Genomic DNA, 24022 nt, shown 5'->3' with positions numbered 1-24022 from the left:
ATGAATGCGGCTACGTTTTCAGAGAAGGATTTATTTACTGAAGTTCCAGTTTATTAGAGGTTGGAGGCATTCTGGTTAGCTGCATATTCCAGTTAACCCAGTGGCAAAGGCAGAGCATCCTCTCTTCCTCCATTCTTCTCTCCCTCCCTCCCCACATGCTTGTTGAAATTCCCCAAAACACTTGTCCCTTTCTCCACATAATTAAAAATAAGCCAATGAGGGGGGTGGCTAGGTGGTGCAGTGGATAGGGCACCGGTCTTGGAGTCAGGAGGACCTGAGTTCAAATCCGACCTCAGACACTTGACACTTACTAGCTGTGTGACCCTGGACAAGTCACTTAACCCCCATTGCCTCGCAGAAAAAACAAAAAACAAACAAACAAAAAAAGAATAAGCCAATGAGTAGAGTGAAATGTCTCATGATCATGGAATATCTCAAAGCGAGCATTTCTTCATTCACACGGGACTCTTGAAAAGAGTTCTGAGGACCTGGGTTCAAATCCTGACCTCCATTTACCCCCTGTGTGATTTTGGGCAAGGGAAACCTCTCTGGGTCCCACCTTCTTCATCTGTAAAATGATGGGGTTGCACAAGGCGGCTTCCAAAGTCTCTTCCAGCTCCATGTCCATGAATGATGATCTCTAAGCACCACAGAACATCCATCATCTTTACACAATACTGAATCTACAAGGTAGAAGTGACTAAGCTGACTGTGCTGAGCTCAAGAAAATGGAGGCTCCTTTGGGGAGGGGACCTTGCTATGAACTCATTGCCTTAGGACCCACTTCTTTTCCCCTAAAAGTGGAGGACTGAGGAAAAGACAAACCAACTAATAGTCAATCAAGGTTTAATTGTATCCAATTATGGTGTATGAGCATTGAAGCTGGAGCTGGAAGAAACCTAGCCCAACCTCTTCCTTTTTTCAGATGACTCAGTGACTTGCCCAAGGTCACCCAGACAGGAAATGGCTCTTTGAACCCAGGTCCCCTTCAGGATTCCCAATCTAGTTGTCAGGCATGAGGTTTGAGCTCCATGGTGAAACAGGATCTCTAAAAGTAACCTCAGTGTAGATTTATTTTAAAGTTTCTAGAAAAAGGACAGAAATTTTACAACTCACCTCCAACTTTTTAAAAGAAACAACAAACAGCTTGATCATGGGTTGACCTGAACCCAGTTTGTCAAATTCATCAACTTTATAAGGGCAGCAGTGGATTGTACAGGAACAGTCTATCTGCTGAGACTTGAGTCCCGGGCTCCTAACCCCGAGCTCCGCACTTGACTAGACAAGTCTCTGTAGTGGGGTCTTCTTTTTGGGAAAAGGAAAGAATTTCTCTTTGCAGAGGTGAGGGACCATGGGTGTGTAACATGGCATATGCTGTCGGATTCAGTGACACTGGCCCCTTTGCTCTTCCTCACCCAGCTGGTTCCCATATTGAGAATGTTCTCCCTTCTCATCTCTGCCTCCTGGCTTTCTTTAAGTCTCAGCTCAAGTCTGACCTTCTGCAAGAAGCCTTTCCTGGGCCTCCTTCATCTTACTGCCTCTCTGCTGTTGACTACCCTTGATTTATTCTGTCTTTATCTTGCCTGCATGTAGCTGTTTGCACATTTTCTCTCCCACTGGACCATGAGATCCTTGGGATCCCTGTCTTTCTTTGTACCCTCAGAGGAAGCACAATGCCTGGCCCATAGTAGGGGCTTTCATAAATGCTTGGTGACTTAAAAAAAATTATTGATCACAAAGGAAGGTTAATTGAGTAAAGGAGAGGGATATATTCAGGAATGAAGATGATGAGCAAGCCAAGGCTAGCATGAAAATTAAACAAGCCGGGGCGGGGGTCGCCTCCTTTGATCACCAGGGTCCCTGTCAGCTCTAACACTGAGCGAATGAGCTCCCTGCCCCTTGCTCTCTGCTTGAAGCAAACCCGGGGGGTCTGACACATGTTCCAGGTGACCCACGGCTGCCTTCTCTTCATTCCTGAGAAGGGGTCGTGCTGGTGGATCCTGGAGCACACTTACTTTCGATCTGCGGGGCGCTCCGGTCATTGATCTGAGTGACTTTCCTTAATCGAGTCCCCTGCTGAATGTCCGCCAGCAGCGCACTGCGACCTTGGGTCACATCCTTCTTCAGTCTGGGGGCCTCAGTGCTTGGCTGTGTAAGAGAAGGAGAAGCCGTGTCACTGCCTCTGGCTGCTGACCACAAAGAAATGTCTCTGCCCATTAGAGAGCCTCCTGGTTGTTGAAGACCAGAGTGTTGGCAGCCAGGCTGAAAAGTCAGGGGGGCAATGGGAGGAGGGGTGCGTCGTGGGACTGGGCAACAGAAGGGGGAGCCAGGGAAAAGCTTGAGGCCCCACAGGCCCATCCCCTTTGAAACAGCTTGGCCCACCCTGCAGGGCTCCTGCAGAGAGAGATCAATAAGAACCACAGACACTTACACAGCATCTGAAGGTTTGCAGAGAGCGTTATATACCTTTTAGCATTAGTTCCTCATTACAACCAGAGGAAGAAGAGGCTCTCTGTTCTACAGATGAGGAAACTGAGGCTCAGACTGGTTAAAAGTGACTTGCCCAGGGTCTCACTGCTAGTAAATTTTAGAGGAAGATTCCAATCCAGTTCTTCCTGATTCCAAGGAAAGAAGCTAAGAGATGAGTCAGGTCCTCTCTCATCCTCTTGCTATCTGTATGACCCTGGACAGCTCACTTATCCTTGATTCTCCCTCTGTGGAGGGAGGCTCAGGGCATGGGGGCAGCGCTCCAGGCCCAGTCTGCTGCTGTTCCCTCCCCCTCCTCTGACTCCTACTCTTCCCTCTTCCCTAGGCAGGATCCCTGCACTTTCCAATCCTCTATCTACTTCATTACAAGTTAAACATCCTTTGTCACCACCTCCTGCCACGCTGCCTGATTTCTGGCATTATCCCTATCTCCCCTCCTCGGGAACCTTGGATTCTGACCTTGGGACTCCAGGCCTTATCTTGCCTCAACCAGGCTTCCACACTGTGTTCACACTATTCAGCTGTGTCTATACCATGCTAGGTGGATACTTGTTGATTTTTCTCATTAGAATATAAACTTTTGGGGGCAGGGACTGTCTTAATATTTGTGTCCTGGTGCTGGCTCATGGGGAATGCTCAGTATCTCTATCTCTCTCTCTCTCTCTCTCTCTCTCTCTCTCTCTCTCTCTCTCTCTCTCTCTCTCTCTCTCTCTCTCTCTCTCCCTCTCTCCCTCCCTCCCTCCCCTTCCCCCTCCCCTCCTTGCTTTCTCTCCTTTCTGTCTCTCCCCCTGCCCTCCCCCTTCTTCCCTCCCTGTCTCTCTCTCTCCTTTCTCTGTCTCCATCCCACTCAGGCATCCTGAATGACCACTCAAAATAGATGCTGCAGATGGAATTCATGTTTCAGAATGGCCTAAGGCTTATGACCTCTGTGAGCTCTTCTAACTTAAAGACCACAGTAAAGGGAGAACTCTTATAATTACAACTGACCTTTAAATAAATAATGCTTTAAGGTTTGTAATGCACCTTAAGTACAGGATCTCATTTGAGCTTCACAACAACCCTGTGAGGTTAGCTACTACAGGTATTATCACCATGTTACAGACCAGGAAACTGAGACAGAGTGAAGTGACTTGCCCATGGTCACACAGTAGTAAGTGTCTGAGGCTGGATTTGAACTCAGGTCTTCCTGCCTCTCTCTGTCACTGCATGCTGCCTCCAACCACATTCTCAATTCTATGACTATGGCCCAAAGAGAACTTAGTACCACTTTTCCTTTTGTATTTACATTAACTCTGTGGAAAAATGCACATAGAGACAAATGCACAGAGACCACAACTGTTCTTTTTGTTGTTACTGTGATTAGGACTGTCCATCTCTTTGCTGGTTTCCATAATGAATGCCCTGGACTTCTGCCTGCTGCAGGCTCAGAACGGCATCTCCCAGGCCCTTTGGCTGGTGTGGGGGAGTAAAGCAATATGTGCGAGCCCAGGGCCACGGGCACAAGGCCTGAAATCTTAGAGAAGGCCAAAAAGAAATAAAAATAGAAAGCGTGAACTAAATGCAGCCTTTGTGTCAGCATCTCTGGGCAGTGGGTGCCCACTCCCAGCCAATGCCACGACTGCTTTGCCCTGACACCTCTCAGTGGTTTGGAAAAAGTTTTGGGGGTCGGGGTGGGGAGTCAGATCTTTGGCAGACTGGGTGTTGAGAGCCCTTTGAAACACACTGTTGAGTTAAAACTTTAACTAAACAGGTTTCTTTTCCTTTTTTTGGCAGGGGAGGGGATGAGGGAAGAGTAGGAGTCAGGGGAAGCTGGGTTCTTCAAAAAGCCCGTGCAGCCTGACTCTGAACTCTGAAGTGCCAGCCACTTACAAGGGACTGGACTTCCACATGATCATCATAGCATCATGCCGAGCTGGAAGGGTTATCTACTCCAACTCGTCCATTTTACAGATGAGGCAACAGAGACCCAGAGAGAAGTTCACTGAGGTTTACAAGGTCACTTAAAGCTAGGATTTGAACCTGGGCCTTCTGATTCCAAATCTAACGCCCCTGCTGCTATATTGTGCTGCCCCCGATAGAATCAGAGCTAGAATGGACTTTAGAGATCAACTAGCCTTTACAGGAGAGTAAACTAAGGCTAACACTGGAGAAATGATTTACTTAAGATCACTCGGGTTAGTGGGACAGAGCCAGAATTTGAACTCTTGTTCTCAGACCCCAGGACAGCTTGGGGACGCCAAAGTGCACAGAAGAATCACCTTCCCAAATTCAAATCTGTCCCCAGACACTTACTAGCTGTGTGACCCTGGGCAAGTCACTTCACCTTGTTTGCCTCAGTTTCCTTATCTGTAAAAATGAGCTAGAGAAGGAAATGACAAACTACTGGGGTATTTTTGCCAAGAAAACCCCAAATGGGGTCATGGAGAGTCAGACATGATAAACAACCACAGCAATCTTCCAATCCAGCCCTTTCCCCATGGCTTCAGGCCATTCTCCAGTGCCCTGTCTACACTTGACCTCAGCTGACCCCTGCCAACTCCAAACTCTGGATCAGACATTTACTGTCTGGGTGTTTCATATTTGGAGACTTGTTCACTAGGAGTGAGCTGATGGAGCCAACATTCAGCCTGGAGCTTTGGGTGGTGTTTAAAGGGACCACAGAGAGCTAGTGTTGGGTGAAGAGGGAAGGAAGAGAAAGCTGGCATTTTTGTCCTTGCCATCCCCATCAAGCTCAGCAGAGTACCCCGACTCCTCTAACACCATGGATGTTTTGTGCTGTATGGAGACCTGAAATCTTGATGGTTTATTTTGGGAATTTCAAATATCCAATTAAGACGAGAATCCATGAATTTCAAATAAACAAAGCTAAGAATGCCTGGCTTTGCCCAGGGGTCCTCCTGGCCTGGAAAACATCCCCTCCCTTCACTCAAAAGAATTCTCAGCTTCCTACAAAGCACAGCCTGAAACCCTCTGGTTGTCAACATTCTTTCCATCTCTAACTTACTTTGGGTAACTTTGCACCTGTGTGGTCATCCGTTATCCGTGTTCACTGCTGGGAACTCTGTTCGGAGCCCCTGGAGGACCCCAAACTGAGGGTCTCAACATCCAGTTCCTCCCTTGCCTGCCCCTCCTAGTGGGTGGCCAGCTGCTTTTCTAGCATCTCCAATGTCTAAAACTGTCTTTTGTTTATACACCTGCAGGCTGAGGGAACGCCTGCTGTCCGGCTGGGGCTACTGACATGTAAAAGCAACCCTGCCAGGTTGTGCAAATTAGAAAGGATGCAAATTTGAGGGAGATAGTACAAGGAAAGAGGGCTGGCTTTGTAGTCAAAAGGACCTGGGTTCAAATCCCAGCTCTGGCACTTAATATATATATGTCACCTTAGGCGAGTCGTTTGACTTCTGCCGGAAATCCTCTAACCTTGTCAGTGAGGACAGGTCAGAAGCAGGTGAGGGGCAGGGCGAATAAAGCCGCAGGAATCTGGGGCCCCAGGAGGGGCAGGGGTAGCCCAGGAGTCACAAGTCTGATTCTCATTTCCAGTCCCCAAAACTTCACCTCCTACGTTTGCAAACCAATGGTGCTGGGGGCAGCCCCCGAGGAGGCTGAACCTTGCCCCCTAACCTTCCCCCCCCCCATATAAAGGACATTCTGCTCTTGACAGACGGCTGAGGACCAAAATGTAACTATATGGCTGCCCCCAAATCATAACAAATCACTGCTCTCATTGCCTTTAATGACCTTAAAAATGTCTTCGGGGCAGCTAGGTGGCACAGTGGATAGAGCACTGGCCCTGGAGTCAGGATTACCTGAGTTCAAATCCGACCTCAGACACTTAACACTTACTAGCTGTGTGACCCTGGGCAAGTCACTTAACCCCAATTGCCTCACTAAAAAAAAAAAAAAAGTCTTCAAGGTAATGCTGGTTATTTTATGAAAATGAAGGGGAAGGGAAACCAGGGTTGCTGAAATGGAGCCTGTACCCCACTGGAAGAATGACTGAGGGCAGGAGAAGGATGTTTTGCCTCTTGGCTCTCTGCTTATGACTGTCTTTTCACCTTGATTTTTTTGGTTTAACCAGTAGTTTATGTTGAAGGGACTGCTACCATCCAGATAAAACCTGCTCTGAGATTTATAGATTGCCCTGGGGGCAGGGAAGGGTTAAGTGACTTGCCCAGAGTCATACAGTTGGCAAGTATCAGAGGGGAAATTTGAACCCATAGCTTCCTGACCCAAACGCTCTTCCACACTACACCATGCCCATGGCCTAAATTAGGTACTGCCTCATAGGGGTGGGTTCCGCTGTTTTCATGTGCCTTTGTCTTATCTGGGAGCAGGAATCCATGCCTTCTTAGCCAAGGTGGTGCCTGGCATGGATAGACCCATGGTAAATATTTGCTTACTGATGTCTGGGTACTTGGGGGTTTTCACAGTTAATGGGTGAACCTGTAGTTAAAAATAGTTCTCATTCCTCCTCAAGCCTCTCACGCACAGTCTCAAAAGGAGGTATCAGAAATGACCTTTGCTCTCTGTTCACCTCAGACCTGCCCATCTGTCTCTTGTTCTCCCCACCTCAAAATGAGTCATGGGATGCAGTGTGGTCTGTAGGAAGGGCACTAGCTCCGGCCTCAGAAGACCTGGGTTCAAATCTGCCCCTGGCTATAAGGAACAAAGAATCCCACCAATGGCACCAATTCATCTACCATCTTGCTCTCACACACCAACTCATACCTCCAGTGTTGCTCCCTGTCATGGGTAGCACCAGTGATGGGAATGACCATGCCACCTTAATACACAGGGCCCACTGAGCTCCAGGGAGTGCCCTTCCTACTTGGCCAACCCCGGCCCCCCCCCCTCCGCTGACATTTAGCAGGTCACAGGCTGATGTGATTTTACTGAGAAGACCCCCTCCCCCCAAGGCAAACCTGGGCTGCTTTGGAAGGTCGATGAAGGACAACAGTGATGGCCTGCATAAAGACCCAAGAGGAGGCAAGATCCACCCCCTGTGGAGGCAGAGCTCCCATTTGGGGATGGATCAAAGGACATCCCCAGTCACTGAGGTGGTACCCTGCTCTTCTCAATGAGGCTGGATGGCAGAGAAGGGCTGTCGAAAGGCCTGCCATTTTCCAGGCCTCAGTTTCCTTGATTGTAAAAGGAAGGGGCCAGACTAGATGATTTCTGAGGCCCCTTTATGCTCTCAAGCCTAGGGTCCTCTATTCATGGCTCTGAAATTCCTTTGAGATCGTCAGAATAGCGCTCTCTGGACATCAAGAAGAGGATGCTCCCAGATTCTAAAGGAGATGATCTCTCAGGGGCCCTCCAGCTCTAAGTACAGGCACCCTCAGAGGAGACAAACCTCACCCTTGGCACGATTGTGCCTGGTTTTGTTTTCGTTAAAACTACCACCACCAGGGGGCATGACCGTGCAAGGTGGAATGCCAGGTGTGCCACCCCCAGGTGGAGGGCACTTTATAGTATTCCTGAATGAAGAATTTTATGATTTTTTTTTTAGTGAGGCAATTGGGGTTAAGTGACTTGCCCAGGGTCACACAGCTAGTAAGTGTTAAGTGTCTGGGGCCGGATTTGAACTCAGGTACTCCTGACTCCAGGGCCGGTGCTCTATCCACTGTGCCACCTAGCTGCCCCTTTTTTATACGATTTTTTTTAAGGAATGAAGAATTTTATAAAAATGATTCAGCAAGGTAGCAACCCCACACCTAGGTCAAAAGAAAATCTGCCATTTTGGGGACCAACTGGGTGCAAGGGCACCGGAACAGGGCTGGCACTATATGTGATGGGCTCTCACATGTACTTTGCATTTGCTTAATAGAAGATAAGCTCCCCGAGGGCAGGGCCTTTCTTCACTTTTGTCTTTGTGTTCCCCACATTTAGCCCACAGTAGGAACTTAATAAGGGATTGCTGAAATGACTGAGGAGCTGAGGGGAGAAGAAGGAAGTGATCTGTCCAGGCTTACGCATAAGATCTGAGGGGAGATGAGTGAGCTGAGCCAGAGGAGGCCCTGAGAGCTCCCCTTGCTGCGCCCTATCCCCTAACACTGGGCTGCTCTTCCCCATCTCCCCTTACACACCGTGTGCCAAAGTACACCAGGCAAGGGCCAGGCCCTACTTGAGGTGTATAAGGTTTACTGGCTCTCCCAAGGCTATCATTTTATTACCAGGCTTATCTCAGAGCAACAGGGTCTGGTCCCTGGGGAACCTTGGCCCCAAACTCTTCCCTCTGAGGAAAGGCAGGCTAAACCCACCTTGAATCGAACGCTGAGGGACTGGAGCCTGGCCTGGGTAACTAACTACCCTGAGAATTAGGAGCTGGGGACTGTGAGGAACATAGGACGTATAAGATATGTGATGCCATGGGGGGGGGGGGGAGAGTAACGAAAGGCAGGTTATCTGCCGCCTCTATAACTCTGTATAAAAAGTCTCCATACCTGGAATCCATTCCCTCCATACTTCCACTCTGGCTTTGTTCCAGGGATGCCTCCTTACCAGAAGCCTTTCTTACCCTCCCTATTTATTAGGGCTCGCTCCACTGTCTACACTTATCCAGGTAAGTTATATATCCTCCCCCATCCCCAGGGAACACAAGCCCCTTGAGGGCAGGACCAGTCTCCCTGGGCATCTCTGTCTCCCTAGTGCCTGGCACAAAAGGTTCTAGGTTAACCCCTCCGGGAATTAAATGATTTCTCATTTCTGGAAACAGGAGAAGACCGAATTCTGACATCTAGCCAGTCAGCCAGCCATGTATCTATCACATATACACATATACGGGGTGAGCCACAAGTCACAAAGTCACAAAGGGGTTTCAATATTTAATAACTCCTTTGGGGGTTTGTTTTGTTTCTAATTTACACACCACAGAATCATATATAGTATATAGAGGAAATATATAGAGGAAATAAATAAAAAATAATTTTCAAAAAGTTATTAAAACATCAGACCCCTTTGTGCCCACCCTGTATATGCATTGTTGTTGTTGTTGTTGTTTGTCCTTTGTTCTACAAGAGGACCATGATATCAAGGTGATATCATGGCTTGCACTGAACTGGATTTAAGTGAGGAAGGCCTGTGCAAGGTCAGCGACCTCGCTCTCTCCTCCAGAGCCATGTGGGTCCAGTGTGCATCAGGATGACTGGAGATGGCCCTGGATGTTTAAGGCAATTGGGGTTAAGTGACTTTCCCAGGGTCACACAGCTAGTAAGTGTCTGAGGTGAGATTTGAACTCGGGTCCTCTTGACTCCAGGGCCAGTGCTCTATCCACTGGGCCACCTAGCTATGTGCATATGCATATACATATATACCCACATGCTTGTAAGATGCACCACGCTCTAGGATGACCCTGAAAAAGCCCACCTATACAAAGAGAAAATTTGGGCACCAGGAGCAGATTTAAGTATCTCACAACTCTGCTAAAACAATGGGAGGAGAACCAGTGGTGTTTAACGGAAATGATGCTTGCTGGCCTTGGAGTTGGCGAGACTTGGGTTCTAATCCTACCTCAGACAATTACTTGTACAGCAATTGGTCAGCCACATCCTACATAGCAGTATCCTCTCTCCTCATCTGCAAAATGGAAATAATGGGGGGAGGGGGGGCAGCTAGATGGCGCAGTGGATAGAGCACTGGCCCTGGAGTCAGGAGGACCTGAGTTCAAATCCGACCTCAGACACTTAACACTTACTAGCTGTGTGACCCTGGGCAAGTCACTTAACCCCAATTGCCTCACTAAAAAAAAAAAAAAAGGAAATAACAGTAGGTCTCTTAGGACAAATGAGACAGGGTTTGCAAGACTGGTTTGCAAAGAGCTTCAAGGCATTACCTCTTTTGAGGCTTACCGCCATCCCGGTACAAAGCCAGGGCGCAATAGGTGTGGATTTGTGCCCATCAGAATGTGGAAGCACATTCCTGCCATGCACCCCGTGGGGGCCAAGGACAGCAGATGTCTTTTCACTTAGGTGCGTCATTGCTGCCTTGCTGACTCATGAGGAAACTGAGGCACTGAGAGATTGAGCGACTGGCCCAAGATGATGGAGGCTGTAAATGTCAGACACTGGCGTTGTACGTAGGTCCTCTGGATTCCAAAGCCAGCGCTCTTTCTTCTCCTCTTCTGTAAGATCTGCTATGCTTTCTGTCCAACCCTGCCCACAGTGTCCTGACCCAAACACCTGCAAATGAACTTGAACTTGCGACAGCTTGTTCTTAACTTTCAACTTTCAAACTGTCAAACAAGTTCCACCAAAGGGTTAAAACTTCCTGGACTCGCTCTGTCCCTCCTTTCCTTCCCCTCCCCAGCATGCCCCAAAGTTCCTTTTGTTCCACTTTACACACGCCCTGCTCCTTCCCTCTGAGGGATTTCCTTCTCAATGCCAACCTTTCCCACCACTTATATTTATTTATTTTTGTTTGTTTTTTGGGGGGACAATGAGGGTTAAGTGACTTGCCCAGGGACACACAGCTAGTAAGTGTCAAGTGTCTGAGGCCAAATTTGAACTCAGGTCCTCCTGAATCCAGGGCCGGTGTTTTATCCACTGTGCCACCTAGCTGCCCCCTCCCCCACTTTTAGATAGAAACCAGACAAAAGCTGTCCAGAAGCCCTCCCTGCCATCAGGCAGCGGCATGGAACAGTCTACTGTCCTTCAGTGTCACTGTCCAAGAAAACAGCCCTCGGGAGACCTGGCTTCTGGGGTGCCCGGGGGAGAAGCCAGAGGAAGAATCTGCTGCCCCCATCCAAGCCCACCATCATGATCGTCCCCTTTCTCTTCCAGAAGTTGACCAAAAAGAGGGGGAAACAATTCAGTAGACTCATGGCAAGAGCCCACTGAGCTCATTTCCATCATCATCACCCCTCATCTCAGGTTTAATGACCTAGAACACCCCAGGAGCCAGAAGCTTCCCTTCTCAGAAAGAGCCCTTGGGGTTCGGCCTCCCCCTCTCACGGTGCCGTCTGCATAAGCCCGGGGGACTTTCTTTGGAAAAACCCAAAGCAGGAGGCCCCCACCTTCTTCCATCTCTCCCTCCTCACCTCACCACCCCAAGAGAGCATTCAGCCAGAAACTCAGCAAGCAGCAAACGTGCCCACGTCTTTCCGGGGATGGCGTTCAATAACGGGATGCTAGGGGGCAATCACTCGGTGGGGCTGGGCAGAGGCCAGTCTCAAGGGAGAGTTCTCCTGCTCTAAGAGGCCTGCTCTGGGAGAAGGCTGGGGCGGGGAGCGGGGAGCGGGGAGAGGTTCGGCCCAATGCAGCCCTGAGCACAGCCAGCTGCAGTTGCCCCGGCTAGGTGGGCTTTGTTCTCCAGTTTTAGGGACCAGAACAGTAGCCAAGAAGGAGGAGGAGGAGGTCACTACAATGGGCCCCAAGGCTTTTACAAGACCAGCTCTTCAGCAGGACGGTGTCTTACTCTCCAAGAAAACAATAACATAGCCCTAAATTGGCGTCTAATGCTCCTTTTGATCCCCAACCCCAGGATTCAGGCCCATGTAGGACAATAGGGTTAGAACAACCCTAGTCCCTGGAGAAATCAGAGACAGATTTGTGAAAAGCACCCCCCCCACACACACACACACAGGGTTAGACAGGCTGGGTGACCTTGGGCAAGTCACCCTCTCTGAGTTCCAAGCAGCTAAGACTCCAAAGTCTGCCTTGGGAGAGGTGCTTTCCTATTCTGGGAACTCCCTGTGCCAAAGATATCACAGGTCCAGCCCCTCACCCTGGGCCTCTCATTGTCCCGGAGTGCTGCTTCACTCGCCAGGCCTCCCGATGACCATGAACCTCCGTGTCAGTATTTCCAAGAGGCCTGCTCCAAGCAAGGAATGCTAACCACGGATGTGAACTTTCAACGCCCCACTTGGTCTGGCCAGAAATGCCACCAGGACAGGTTAACATTTCCCTCTCCTAGACTCAGGGCTGGGGAGCCCACAGCCTTAGCTGTCCGATGGTGGCGTGACCTCCAGAACCTGCAGGCCACAGATAGACCGAGCATCCTTTCAAAGGGCAAGAGGTCCTTCAGCCGGCCCCAGAGAGGGCCACAACGTTCCTACCGCTTAAAATATGTCAGGACTGAACAGCAGCTGAGAAAACAAGCCTCCTTTGAAATGTTTCACATACTTTCTTCAGTAACAACTTAACTAACTGGAGTCAGCGATGTGAAAACACACCCCTCGACTCCAGCCTCCACCAGGGCCCTTCTCAGGGTGTGCCACAGGCAACACCATCCCTCTTGCCCTCGAGTGTAGGTGGTCTTCATCTCTTTGGTGTCATGGACTCTCATGGGCCCCTTCTCATAATAATGTTCTTAAATGAATAAAGTAAAATACAAAGGACTATGAAGCAAATGAATTACATTAAAAGAGTTATCACTTTGTAAAGTTGGCAGACCCTGGCTTAAGAGCCTCTGCAGTCATTGCTTAAATGTGTCTCTCCCCCTCCCCAAACATAAAGCATCCTTGCCTTGCTCGGGGCTGGCTCCTTCTGGACTCGTTTTAATGATCAAATTGGGTTCTAATCAAATTTGATCATGCAAGTGAAATTTGTGACATCGCCCCCCTCCTCACTTTAATACATCTGCCGGTCATGACATCACCTTCCTGATGTCATGGTCTTCTTGGAGAGAAGGACAAGCTGCCCTACAAACCCTAAGCATTACAAGTGTGGGTATCTGTGGGATCCTCTATAAACAGAACTGTTTGAGGGAGACAAGACTGGTTGCCCGGTCAGTGCACCAGCTGTTAGCAGGGCTGGTGATAATGGCTCATCCCATCTGACCTCCTGCATTCTAGCGCTGTGTCTGCCCTGTCCCTGCACACTCTGAGACCTCTCTGACTCTTGGTTTTAACCCATAATCCCAAGGTCCCTGTGATGAGCTAACCACAGGGAGTTTGGGATTACGGGATCACAAATTCAGGTCAGAAGTGACCTCTGAGTGACCTGCCAAGCCAGAGCCTTGACTGCCGGGTCTCTGACCCCCAACACCTCTGACAGGCTTGACCCCACAGTGTGCTGGTCCCAGATCTCTGGCCATTCCTCTCCCCAGCCCCAGGTAGAGTGACACGATATGACACATGTCAGAAAGAAACTAGCAACTACATTCTGCTGGTCCAACATCAGATCCTGAGAAGCGGTCACCAGGCCTGTCTTCATGGCCTCCCACTCTCTCACCCTTCCACACGCTCTTTCTCCTCATTTGCTTACTGCCAGCTCCACTTGCCTGAGCTTGGGCAAGTGATCAACTTCTCCAAGCCTCAGTTTTCTCATCTACCAAATGGGGATGATAACACTACCACTACTGTCACTTCGACTCTGAGCCTCAGTTTCCTAATCTGTGAAATAAGGACCATAATGTAATAATTAATAATGATAATTAAAATGAACAAATACAAGGTGTCATGGTAAGATAGACCGCTGGACTTAGGAAGACCTGAGTTCAAGTCCTGCCACAGACACTTGCTAATTGTATCCCCCTAGGCGAATTGCTTAACCTTGCTGATCTTCAATTTTCTCAGCTGTGAAATGGGGATAATAATAGTACCTACCAGGGGGCAGCTAGGGGGCGCAGTTGACAGAGCACCGGCCCTGGATTCGAGAGTACCTGAGTTCAAATCCGGCCTCAGACACTTGACACTTACTAGCTGTGTGACCCTGGGCAAGTCACTTAACCCCCATTGCCCCACAAAAAAAAAAATAGTACCTACCTTATTGGGTCGTTAAAAGGATCCAATGAGATACTATATTATGTTATAATTATGTAACATATTCTAATACATCACACACATGTGTAATATAACATACATTATTAATACATCTCAGAATGTTATATTAGTAATATAAAACTTTATTATAATAGACAATATGATGTCAATTATATTAAACATGTGATATATATTAAGGGGCAGCTGTGAGGCACATGGACAGAGCAATGGGCCTGGAGTCAGAAAGACTCAGCTTCCTGAGTTAAATCTCATCTCAGTCATTTAGTAGCTGTGAGACCCTGGGCAAGTCACTTCACCCTCTTTGCCTTAGTTTCCTCATCTGTTAAAAATGAACTGGAGAGGGAAATGGCAAACCGCTCCAGGATCTTTGCCAAGAAAACCTCAGATGGGGCCATGAAGAGTCGGCGATGACTGAAAGTGACTGAGCAATAACAACAAATGCGTATTAATATATTATAATGTATGTGATAGGGGCCCCTTTTAAAGCCCTACGTGAATGCTGGTTATCAGCTATTATCATTATCTCCATTTTGCAGATAAGGAAACTGAGACTCAGAGAGGCTAAGTGATTGAAGGGCCCACTGCCCCCAGGTTGCCAATGCCAGAGGTAAGATCTGAATTCAGGTCCTCCTGGCTCTGGGTCCGCCAGGCCTTCCTGGCACTAGCTTGGTTCCCTGGAGACAGTGAAGGGCAGGCTGAGGAGTTTGGGCCTGGGGCCGGCAGGGGATGGGAAGTCACTGCTGCCACTGGAGCTGAGCATGGGAGAGATCTCAGAAGGAGAGACTGAAGAGGCTAGGAGACTTGGGAGGACTGGGAGGCCTAGGAGGCCCTTCCAATGTCCAGGAAAGAGCTTGGGGGCAGGGCTGCACTTGGGAGGCAGGGATAGGAATCCAGGGGGGATGGATGGTTTAGAAAGTACCTGATAGGGGCAGTTAGGTGTCGCAGTGGATAGAGCATCGGCCCTGGAGTCAGGAGGACCTGAATTCAAATCTGGCCTCAGACACTTAACACTTACTGGCTGTGTGACCCTGGGCAAGTCACTTAACTCCAAATGCCTCACTAAAAAAAAAAAATTAAGAAAAAATAATAGAAAGTACCCAATGCAAGCTTCTCTGCCATTGAAAGAGCTTCTGAAAGCCCAGAGCCTGCGCTTCTGACCTTTCAGGAAACACTGATCCGTAATCCTCTTCACCAAAGAGGCACTAGAGGCAGCCCATGCTCTGGCGCTCTGCTCAGGTCCTCCCATGCATTTGCACACATGTACATGTGTGCTCACGTGTGTGTACATGCCTAGTCTGTGCCCCTTCTCTGGGCCTCAGTTTCCTGCTCTGTAAAATGGGAGGGTCGTCCTAGACAGCCTCGACCCCCTTTCCCGGCTCAGAACTAGGATTCTACTCGCTTACACTCCCTCCCCTGCCCGTCCCCTGCCCAAACACCAGCGTGAGAGTCCTCTTTGGCACCAAGCCTCGTAGGACCTTGCCTAAGTGACATTTCCCTGGCAATAACAGCAGAATAGAAAGCAATCGCCCAGTACAGGCCCAGCGCGGACGCGGATCTCTCATTGTCTCCACTTCTCCTCCCACCTCCCAGAGAAAAGAAACACATTTCAATACTGCTGAGAATAGCGCTTTTTAAGGATGAGTGACAGGCCCAGCCACACCTCTCTTCATTATAGACAGAGGAAATGTGAGGCCAAGGCCGGCCTGTTTTTCAGGGAAGATTGCTAGAGGGGAGATGCTCACTGCGGGGGCAGAAGCAGCAAGAAAGAGAAGAGAGAAGGGAAGTTTTAAAAATTGACTTGAAGGCAGGGGGTGGGAGCACATAGAATATCCTTCAAACACGGGTCAATTTGAACATGTCTCAGGAGCCCAGAAAGCTCCCCCGAACCTCTCATTACCAACACTCGCCCAAACGCGTCAAAAGATCACATGTGAGTGACAGTGTTTGGGACTTCCCAAGCGTCTCATTATTCCCGGGGCACCAGCCCCCATGCAAATGAACTCTGCCAAGAGCGAGCGGGACCTAATTCCTCTAAGCTTCTTTCCAAGAAACTTCCCTCCTTTTACAACGACAAACACAGCCCTGAGAGGACCCCGACAAAGCCCTCGGGTGCACTCGGGTTTTCAGATTGCCTTTCACTGCCTGACAAGTCTTCTATACCAACCCAAGGCCACTGCATGCTGGAGATGGTGGGAAAAATCCCAGAGACCCGGCCCAACATCGCTGATGTTTCCTTGACCCCGGGAAGCCCACCTCTCTATGAATTATGCATCCTTCCACCACACCAAGGGGACAAAAATCCAGGCTAGCGGAGTTCTGATAGCGAACAAAGACTTTGCCGTTTGGTGATTTGGTGCTGGTACGACCGCTCAGCGCCCCCCTCTCCCTGCCATGATTTCTCTAGGTTTTTCTGAACGTTGATTGGTCACGTCAGGAATATGCCACTGACAGAGCTAAAGGACACCAACCCTCTGCATCATATTTAGAGTTTCATATTCTCTGTTACTGAATAGTGATAAGCTAATAGTGATCCTCCAGGGGGCTTGAATATCCTGGCTTTGCTCTATCTGCTCCTGTCACCCTCATTTTATAGAGGAGCAAAGCAAGCTAGACAGACACAGGTGAAGTGACTTGCGGCAGTTCTCGCAGCTAGTTAAGTGTCTGAGGTCACATTTGAACTCGGGTCTTCCAGGCTCCAAGTACAGCTGTCTATTCACTCTGTCACCTTCCATCTCCATCTGTCTCTCTGTAACTTCCACATCACAGCTGTTCCTGGTACTGGCCTTTGGGGCCAAGCAGGAAAAATCTAATCCCTCAAATACAACCTTCCTGTGGTCCTGAATCTCCTTGACTCTGGGCTAAATGCCCACAAGGCCACGGATCCTCCAGGTCCTTCAATGCCCCTCTTTAAATGTGATGCCCAGCCCAGAACACAGTCTTCCAGCCTTGGTCTGAGCAGAAAACAGTACAGTGAGTGGGATCCCTACCTCCCTTGTCTCAGGCACTTTGCCTCTGCAAATGCATCCTGAGGCCGAACCCACTTTCCCCATCACCCTGCTGACTCAAACAGAGCTTACAGCCCATTAAAACCCCAGCTTCTTTTCAGGTAAACTGCTGTCTAGCCAGACTTCTCCCATCTTGTACTTATGGATTTGATTTTTTTAAAGTTTAATAGCCTACAGTTATCTCTACCAATCATATGACTACCTTGGCCCAACAAGCTAGTCTGTTGAGAGCCACAGAACCTAGTTTGGGAAGAGATATTTCAGCATCATTTAAGATATGGTTTTCTGGTGACCTAAAGAAAGTTGCAAAACTATTGGCCAGTCAAACCTCTCATCGGCCAGTAATAACAGCGTGTTCAGGCCTTGTCAGTGAAGCCCATTGCCACGGAGGTGATCAAGCGTTACCAAGAGATCACAATATGGTGGCCTGACTCATGGGGAGAGAGATACAAAGAAGACAGCAGGTAGCCCCTCCTCCCCCCAAGAAGCTTGTGACCTCCTTGTGTAATCCACCCAGACTGATAGCATCATTAGGCTTTTGATTCAATTGATGTCAGGAGATTTGAAAACAAAAATTCAGCCCGGCTCTCCCTATCTCCTCCCAATCAGAGACACTGGATGACTTCCATCCTACTCTTTACTGATAGGAGGCACAAGGCAATGCAAATGGGGGTCATCATTCATCATTAAGTGGGTGACATGTGTTCAGGGAGTCTCCAGACCGTTACCTGGTTAGGGAGATAAAGGGGAGAAATGAAGGGCAGTCCGGAAAAAGACAGGGCGAGGAAGCAGAAAGACAAGCAGGACCCAGGCACCTGTTTCCTACTTTCCATCAGTCACTGTCCATGTCTCATTCAGGGCAGGCTTCACCAGATAACCCTGCTCCCCAGCTTCTGTCTCCTTCCCACAGCCCTGCTTCCTCCTTCAGTATGACTAGAATGGGACAGAAAGAGGAAAAAAGGTGGAGAGGAACAGGGAAGGAAAGAGCTCAAGGGAGCAAGCGGCATCCTCTAAGGAGTGTACATTTGGAGCAGGAAGCAACTTGGAGATGGTCTAGCTCAACCTCCTCATTTCACAGATGAGGATAATGGGGCCCAGAGGTGAAGGGACTTGCCCAAGGTCACCCTGTGATAAGGAGCAGAGCCAGAATTCAAATCCAGGTCTCCCAACTCCAAATCCCAGTGGCTGTTTGTCCCACTCCATGCTGCCTTCTTGCCGCTGCTCCCTCTGGCCTGCTCCAGGTGCGACGGAAGCCAGGCCTTCATCCTACCAGACTTTGTTATAACCTAGAACAGGCCGCGCCCCACCTTACATTCTCCAAAAGGTCCTAACTATAGAAAAGATGACTTGTTGGAGGTGGGATGAGGTGTAAATGCTTAGTTGTCTCTTCCAGTTACAATGGGAAGCCCAGTGGTTCAGTGGATAGAGCACCGACCAGAGTCAGGATTACCTGAGTTCAAACCCAGCCCCTGTCACTTACTAGAGATGTCACCCTGGGCAAATTACTTGGCCTGAGTCTCAGTTTTCTCAGCTGTAAAATGGGGATAATAATAGCACTTACACAGCGCGGCTATTGCGAGGCTCACATGAGAGAATATTGGCAGATGCTATCATATAACATCAATCATGTTTATCATTCTTTAGATCTGGAAGGGTTGTCAGAGAGCCTCTAGGTCAATGCCTTCAATTTACAGATGAGGCCCAGAGAGGATGACCGTTTTAGAGGTGGACAGCACCTTAGCACTCGTCTAATCCAACCCCTCAACACACAGGAAACTGAATCTCAGACCAGGGACGTTTCCTAGGTTACACAAGCATCAATGAGCGTATTGTGGGATTGAACCCAGGTCCTCTGACTCCCCGGTCTAATGTCTTTTCCAGGATTCCATTTTCTAGTTACAGAGGATGCCAATGGTCATTGCTGAGTCTTGGCTCTCATCTTATTCATTTCAGAGACACACGGCTCAACTTTTCCATCTACTCTCTAAGCCATGTGCATTGATGCAAACTCTCCAGCCCCTCTTAATTTTAGAAGGAAAATCCCACCCCTGTTTAAGAGCCCACGTCAACAAGGCCAGGAAAGGTCTTTCTCTTCTTCCTTCCCAGCCTGAAGAACATGCTGAGGAAGAGAAAACAAACCCCACCAGTCTCCTGATAAAGACACTATCTTTCCCAACAGACTTTCCATGACCCACCCAAGAGTGCCAAGAACAACAGGCAGCAGCCCTGCCTGGCTCCCGTGCTGTTTGCTTCCCACGTTCTCCCCACGGCCTGGAGGCAGAGCTCTCAGAGTATTAGGATCTGCAGGATGGCTTGGACCTGTGCTACTGGGGGCTGTGGCATGGGAGGGACAGGGGCCACAGGCATGCCCAGAGAGTTTACACGCCCAGAAGCTAAGCCATTTGGAGGGCACTTTCCCTGGAAGATGGGGGAAAAGCCCCACTGTGTGTATGTGCTCATTCATTCAATAAACATTTTTTTATACTTTTGGTTTGTTTTTTAATAAACATTTAATAAGTGTTTACCATAAGCCATACAGTCCAGTGGTCTCTGCTCCAGGTAATTTACATTTTACCGAGAAGAGGAAGTACAACGCAATCATGGATAACTATAAGATATACTACCAAGTGGCTCAGTGGATAGAGTGTTGGAATGGAAGTCAGGAAGCCCCGAGTTCAAATCCTGCCTCAGACATTTAATAGCTGTGTGGTGCTGACAAGTCATTTAACCTCTGTCTGCCTCAGTTTTCTCATTTGTAAAATGAGAGGGTTGGACTTGATGGTCCCCCAAGTCCCTTCTAGTTCTTAATTTATGATCCTATGAAATGCAAGACCAAGTAAATACCAAGCAGTTTTAGAGGGTGCTTGAAGATACTAGAGTGAAACCCTGAAAGGCCCCCAAGGCAGGGACTGCAGCGTTTGGTGTTAAGGATGTTGTAGGACCACGTGACTAAACCCTCTGGGGGACCCAAGGTGACAGGGATCACTGGAAAGTGGGCTAGACTTGTTCCCAGGCCCTTTCCTTGTTTTCACAGGCATTTTAGTAACATTTATTTTATACCCAATGTCTTATTAGTTTGACACACGCAAGAGAATATACTATCCTTAGGGGAGAGCTGGAAATGAGTTAAATTCAGATATTCCTAGGGTAGAGGTGTGGGCCCTGGGCTTAGAAATGAATCAAATAGTATTATTTCTCATAAACTTTCTAAATTTGAACCCATTTGTGTGAGCTCAGAGCTTCAGAAATTTTATATATACATGTATAGGTGCATGTATATGTATATGCAAGTATGTATATATACACATGTATATATATATAATATACACACACATATATACATACTTCCCCTTTTTTGTTTCGTCAAGAAACATGGGGTATTTCCTTGATGAAACAATACACACATATATGCATAGGTATATGTGTGTGTACATATAGATATGTGTACCTATATGTAGATATGTGTGTTTACATACATATACATGTGTATGTATGTATAAATATACATGGATTTATATATGTTTATGTGTGTACATACCGGGTGTTTCAAGATGTGCTTCATTTAGCAAAGATGGGTGACTACAAGCAATAGTTTCTTATGTAGAAGGCTGAAGGGGACCTTCGAGATCATGAAGTCACAATCCCTTCATTTTATGGGTTAACTAAGAACCAGAAAAGTAGAAATGGCTCAGTCCCGATGACATAACCAGTTGATGTCAGAGACAGGATTAGAATCCAAGATCTCTGTTCTCTTTCCACTTAAACTTTGGTTAGCTTCTGGCAGAAGGAATATGCTACTTGTGATAAAAACTGGCAATGAAATGTGGCCACCAGTCAGGCAAGAGGAAAATGAAATGCCAAGGAAGACTGGAAGGGACTGGAAACCCTTTTCTATCCTAAATAACTGAGGATTCAAATATCAAAATCCTCAGCTATTCCCCCCTTTCTCCGCCACAATCTTCTTTGATACTTAAAAAACAAACCCTGCCCGTTCCCTCATAGCTTTTAGTTTACAGAATACTTTTCTAATAACAGAACAGGAATTATTATCCTTGTTTTGCACAGGAGCAAAGAGAGGCCCACAGGGGTTGAACAATTTGTCAACACGGCTAGTTAAGAGTCAGAATCAGGCCTGGAACCTAGGTCTACCACCTAGCCTGGCTTTCTTTTTAGTACCCCTCCCCCATTTCCTAGTAATGACAACAATCTGTGCAAATAAAATGCAGTCACAGAGCTGGACCCCATCCTTCACTCTTTCCTCCCCCATATTTACAGTTTCCCCTGTTTCTGCAGTCCAGCTGGTCAACTGTCAATCTGAGTTATTATTGCTCAGTTCCCCATTGCCATCCTGCTACAGAGAGACAAAGGGGCCAGGGAGCCACTCAGGTCGGTGGGGGGCCAGAGGAGGTGCTGCCCCCAGGCAGCTCCTGTTACAAGTGAGTGAGCCTATCGCTGTGGGGTTATGTTCTCTCAATCAGCTATTTTGCTGTTCTCGGTGTGACTTACATAACTGGTTCTCTCCCTCTGTCATGTTTCTGTGGATTTGACAAATGAAGCAAGGTTGGATTGATTATGCTGAGTCTACAGTTCCTGGGACATAAAGAACAGGGTCTTCCTTTGTCTCTCCTAACCGTGTCTCCCTGCGGGTTTGGGGGTTTGTTTTAGCATGGCATTAGACATCCTTGCAGGACAGCTATGTGCAATTTCCCTGTCCCCTCCTATGGGCTTTATGAATGACAGTGAAGAGCCCAGCAAGGAAGAGGAATTCGTGGGATACAGGCCACAGGGTCTGGGGAGCAACATGTTCTCAAGATGGCGTCAAGATTATCTCCAAGAAGGTATATGGGGCATCTTCCCAATGGAAGGCAAGCTCCTTGAGTGTCAACACCACATCATGGAGGTCTTGTCCTCTAGCATCAGCCACAGAACAAGTCTTCAGGATGTAAGTGATCCAGCTTCGCTGGCCTCGCTGCTCCTCAGTCAGAAATGCTTTGTCTCTGTGCCTTGGCAGTGGTCTGCCCCTGTGTTGCCCCCAGCCTCACAGATTTCCTCTCTGCCTTTAAGATGCAGCTCAGCATCTTTTGCATGAAGATTTTCCTAATCTCCCCAGCTGTCAGCACTCTCCCTCCCAAACCACCTTGTATTTAATTTCATATATATATATATATATATATATATATATATAAAGGTGCAATATATGCATATATGAAAATTTATGCATAAACTCATGTTTATTAACTTTATACTCTCTCTCTCTCTCTCTCTCTCTATATATATATATATATATTTTTTTTTTTTTTGGCAGATAGGTGGCTAAGTATATAGAGCGCTGGGCCTGGAGTCAGGAAGACTCATCTTGGTGAGTTCAAATCTGTCCTCAGACACTTACTAGCTGCATGTCCCTGAACAAGTCACTTAACCCTGTTTACCTCAGTTTCCTCATCTGTAAGATGAGCTGGAGAAGGAAATGGCAAACCACTGCAGTATCTTTGCCGAGCAAACCCCGTATGAGATTTCATATGAAGAGTCAGACAAAACTGAAACAACTCAATAACAACAACAAAACTAAGAATCCTGGGAAGGGCTCAGAACCTCCCTTAAGAGAAAAGCCCAACACAGACACAAAGCAAGGAAGGAAGGAAGGAAGGAAGGAAGGAAGGAAGGAAGGAAGGAAGGAAGGAAGGAAGGAAGGAAGGAAGGAAGGAAGGAAGGAAGGAAGGAAGGAAAGAGGGAGGGAAGGAGGGAAGGAAGGAAGGAAGGAAGGAAAAATAAAAAAGAAAAGGAAGGGAGGAAGGAAAATAAGAAAGGGAGGAAGGAAGGAAGGAAGAAGAAAAAGAAAGAAGGAAGGAAAGAAGGAAGATAGATTAAGCCTTCAGGCACTAACCCGAGAGAGTTTGGGTTTCATGGGCAAAAGAGAAGTCAAGTCCATTGTATTAAGGGCTCCTATACCTCTTATCTGACAGCTGGGCAATAGCTGGGGCCTGAAGCCTCTGCGTAGGGAGCCTTCAGCCCGAGCAATAGATGCCACAATCAAAGAAGCGTTTTCTGCAGCATCATCCCTGTGCTCTGCTTGGACCTTACACAGGGAAGTGATAACAGAAGCCGGGCAGGCAGGTTCCTAATGAGGCCGAGTCCATTAGGGCATCCACTTTAGGGAGCTGGTTTCCACAGCAGGAACTGGAGGAGAGATTACTCAGGAAGGCAGTGGAGAGATAGCAGAAGGGGCACGAGAAATAACAAAGCTGGCTGGCACAAACTGCCAGCTGAAGGCTTTTAAACCTGACCTTGACGCCCACAGAGCCAGCCGGCTTCCTGCAGGGAGCTACCCAAAGCTAGGGGAGTCTTGTGGCAACTTTCTGAAACCTTGAAAGGCCCTAAGTCAGCTCCGAGGATGCTTTTGCTGCCTAAGGAGACAAGACGGGAAAGAAGCTTACCGAAGGTGCCAAAGGTGGAGGGGGTGGAGGTGGCCCAGTGGGGGGAGGGGGCGGGGGCAAAGGCGGTGGCGGTGGCGGTGGCACTGGCATGGGTCACGGTGTGAATGTCCCCTCGTTGATGAAGAGTCCCAGCAGATCGTCCTCAGTTCTGCAAGACAGAAAAGAAGAATTGTAGCTTATGGTTGTACATAAAGAGAAAAACGCCTCCCCTTGGAGGACCAGCCCCGCTGAGTTCAGCTCAGCCCTTCATCAGCTTGGCCACAAACTGGTGGATTTTTAGCCACAGAAAGTCACAAAGAGCAATCCCTACAACCACAATCTGCACCAAATACAGGAACATGAAACCCCAGGACAGGGAAGGGAAGGGTTCTATGGAA

The 24022-nt window shown here is 48.2% G+C and overlaps 1 protein-coding gene across 5 annotated transcripts in view; it reads right to left on the bottom strand.

Annotated features, from left to right (window-relative positions):
* The window catches only part of WIPF3 (WAS/WASL interacting protein family member 3), a 68411-nt gene that overhangs the window by 16949 nt on the left and 27440 nt on the right, over positions 1-24022 (bottom strand). For all 5 annotated transcript variants that reach the window (XM_043968699.1, XM_043968696.1, XM_043968697.1 and 2 more), the window contains exons 2-3: positions 23646-23793; positions 2016-2148 (exon numbers count right to left, since the gene is read on the bottom strand). In XM_043968699.1, the coding sequence (XP_043824634.1) occupies positions 2016-2148; positions 23646-23735 (223 nt within the window). In that variant the 5' untranslated portion in view covers positions 23736-23793. The remainder of the gene's footprint in view (positions 1-2015; positions 2149-23645; positions 23794-24022) is intronic.

Source organism: Dromiciops gliroides, chromosome 5, assembly GCF_019393635.1.
Source record: "Dromiciops gliroides isolate mDroGli1 chromosome 5, mDroGli1.pri, whole genome shotgun sequence".
In the NCBI taxonomy this organism is placed as follows: Eukaryota; Metazoa; Chordata; class Mammalia; order Microbiotheria; family Microbiotheriidae; genus Dromiciops; species Dromiciops gliroides.
Note: the sequence above shows the minus strand (reverse complement) of the source record. Positions and strands in the feature narration are given on the sequence as shown.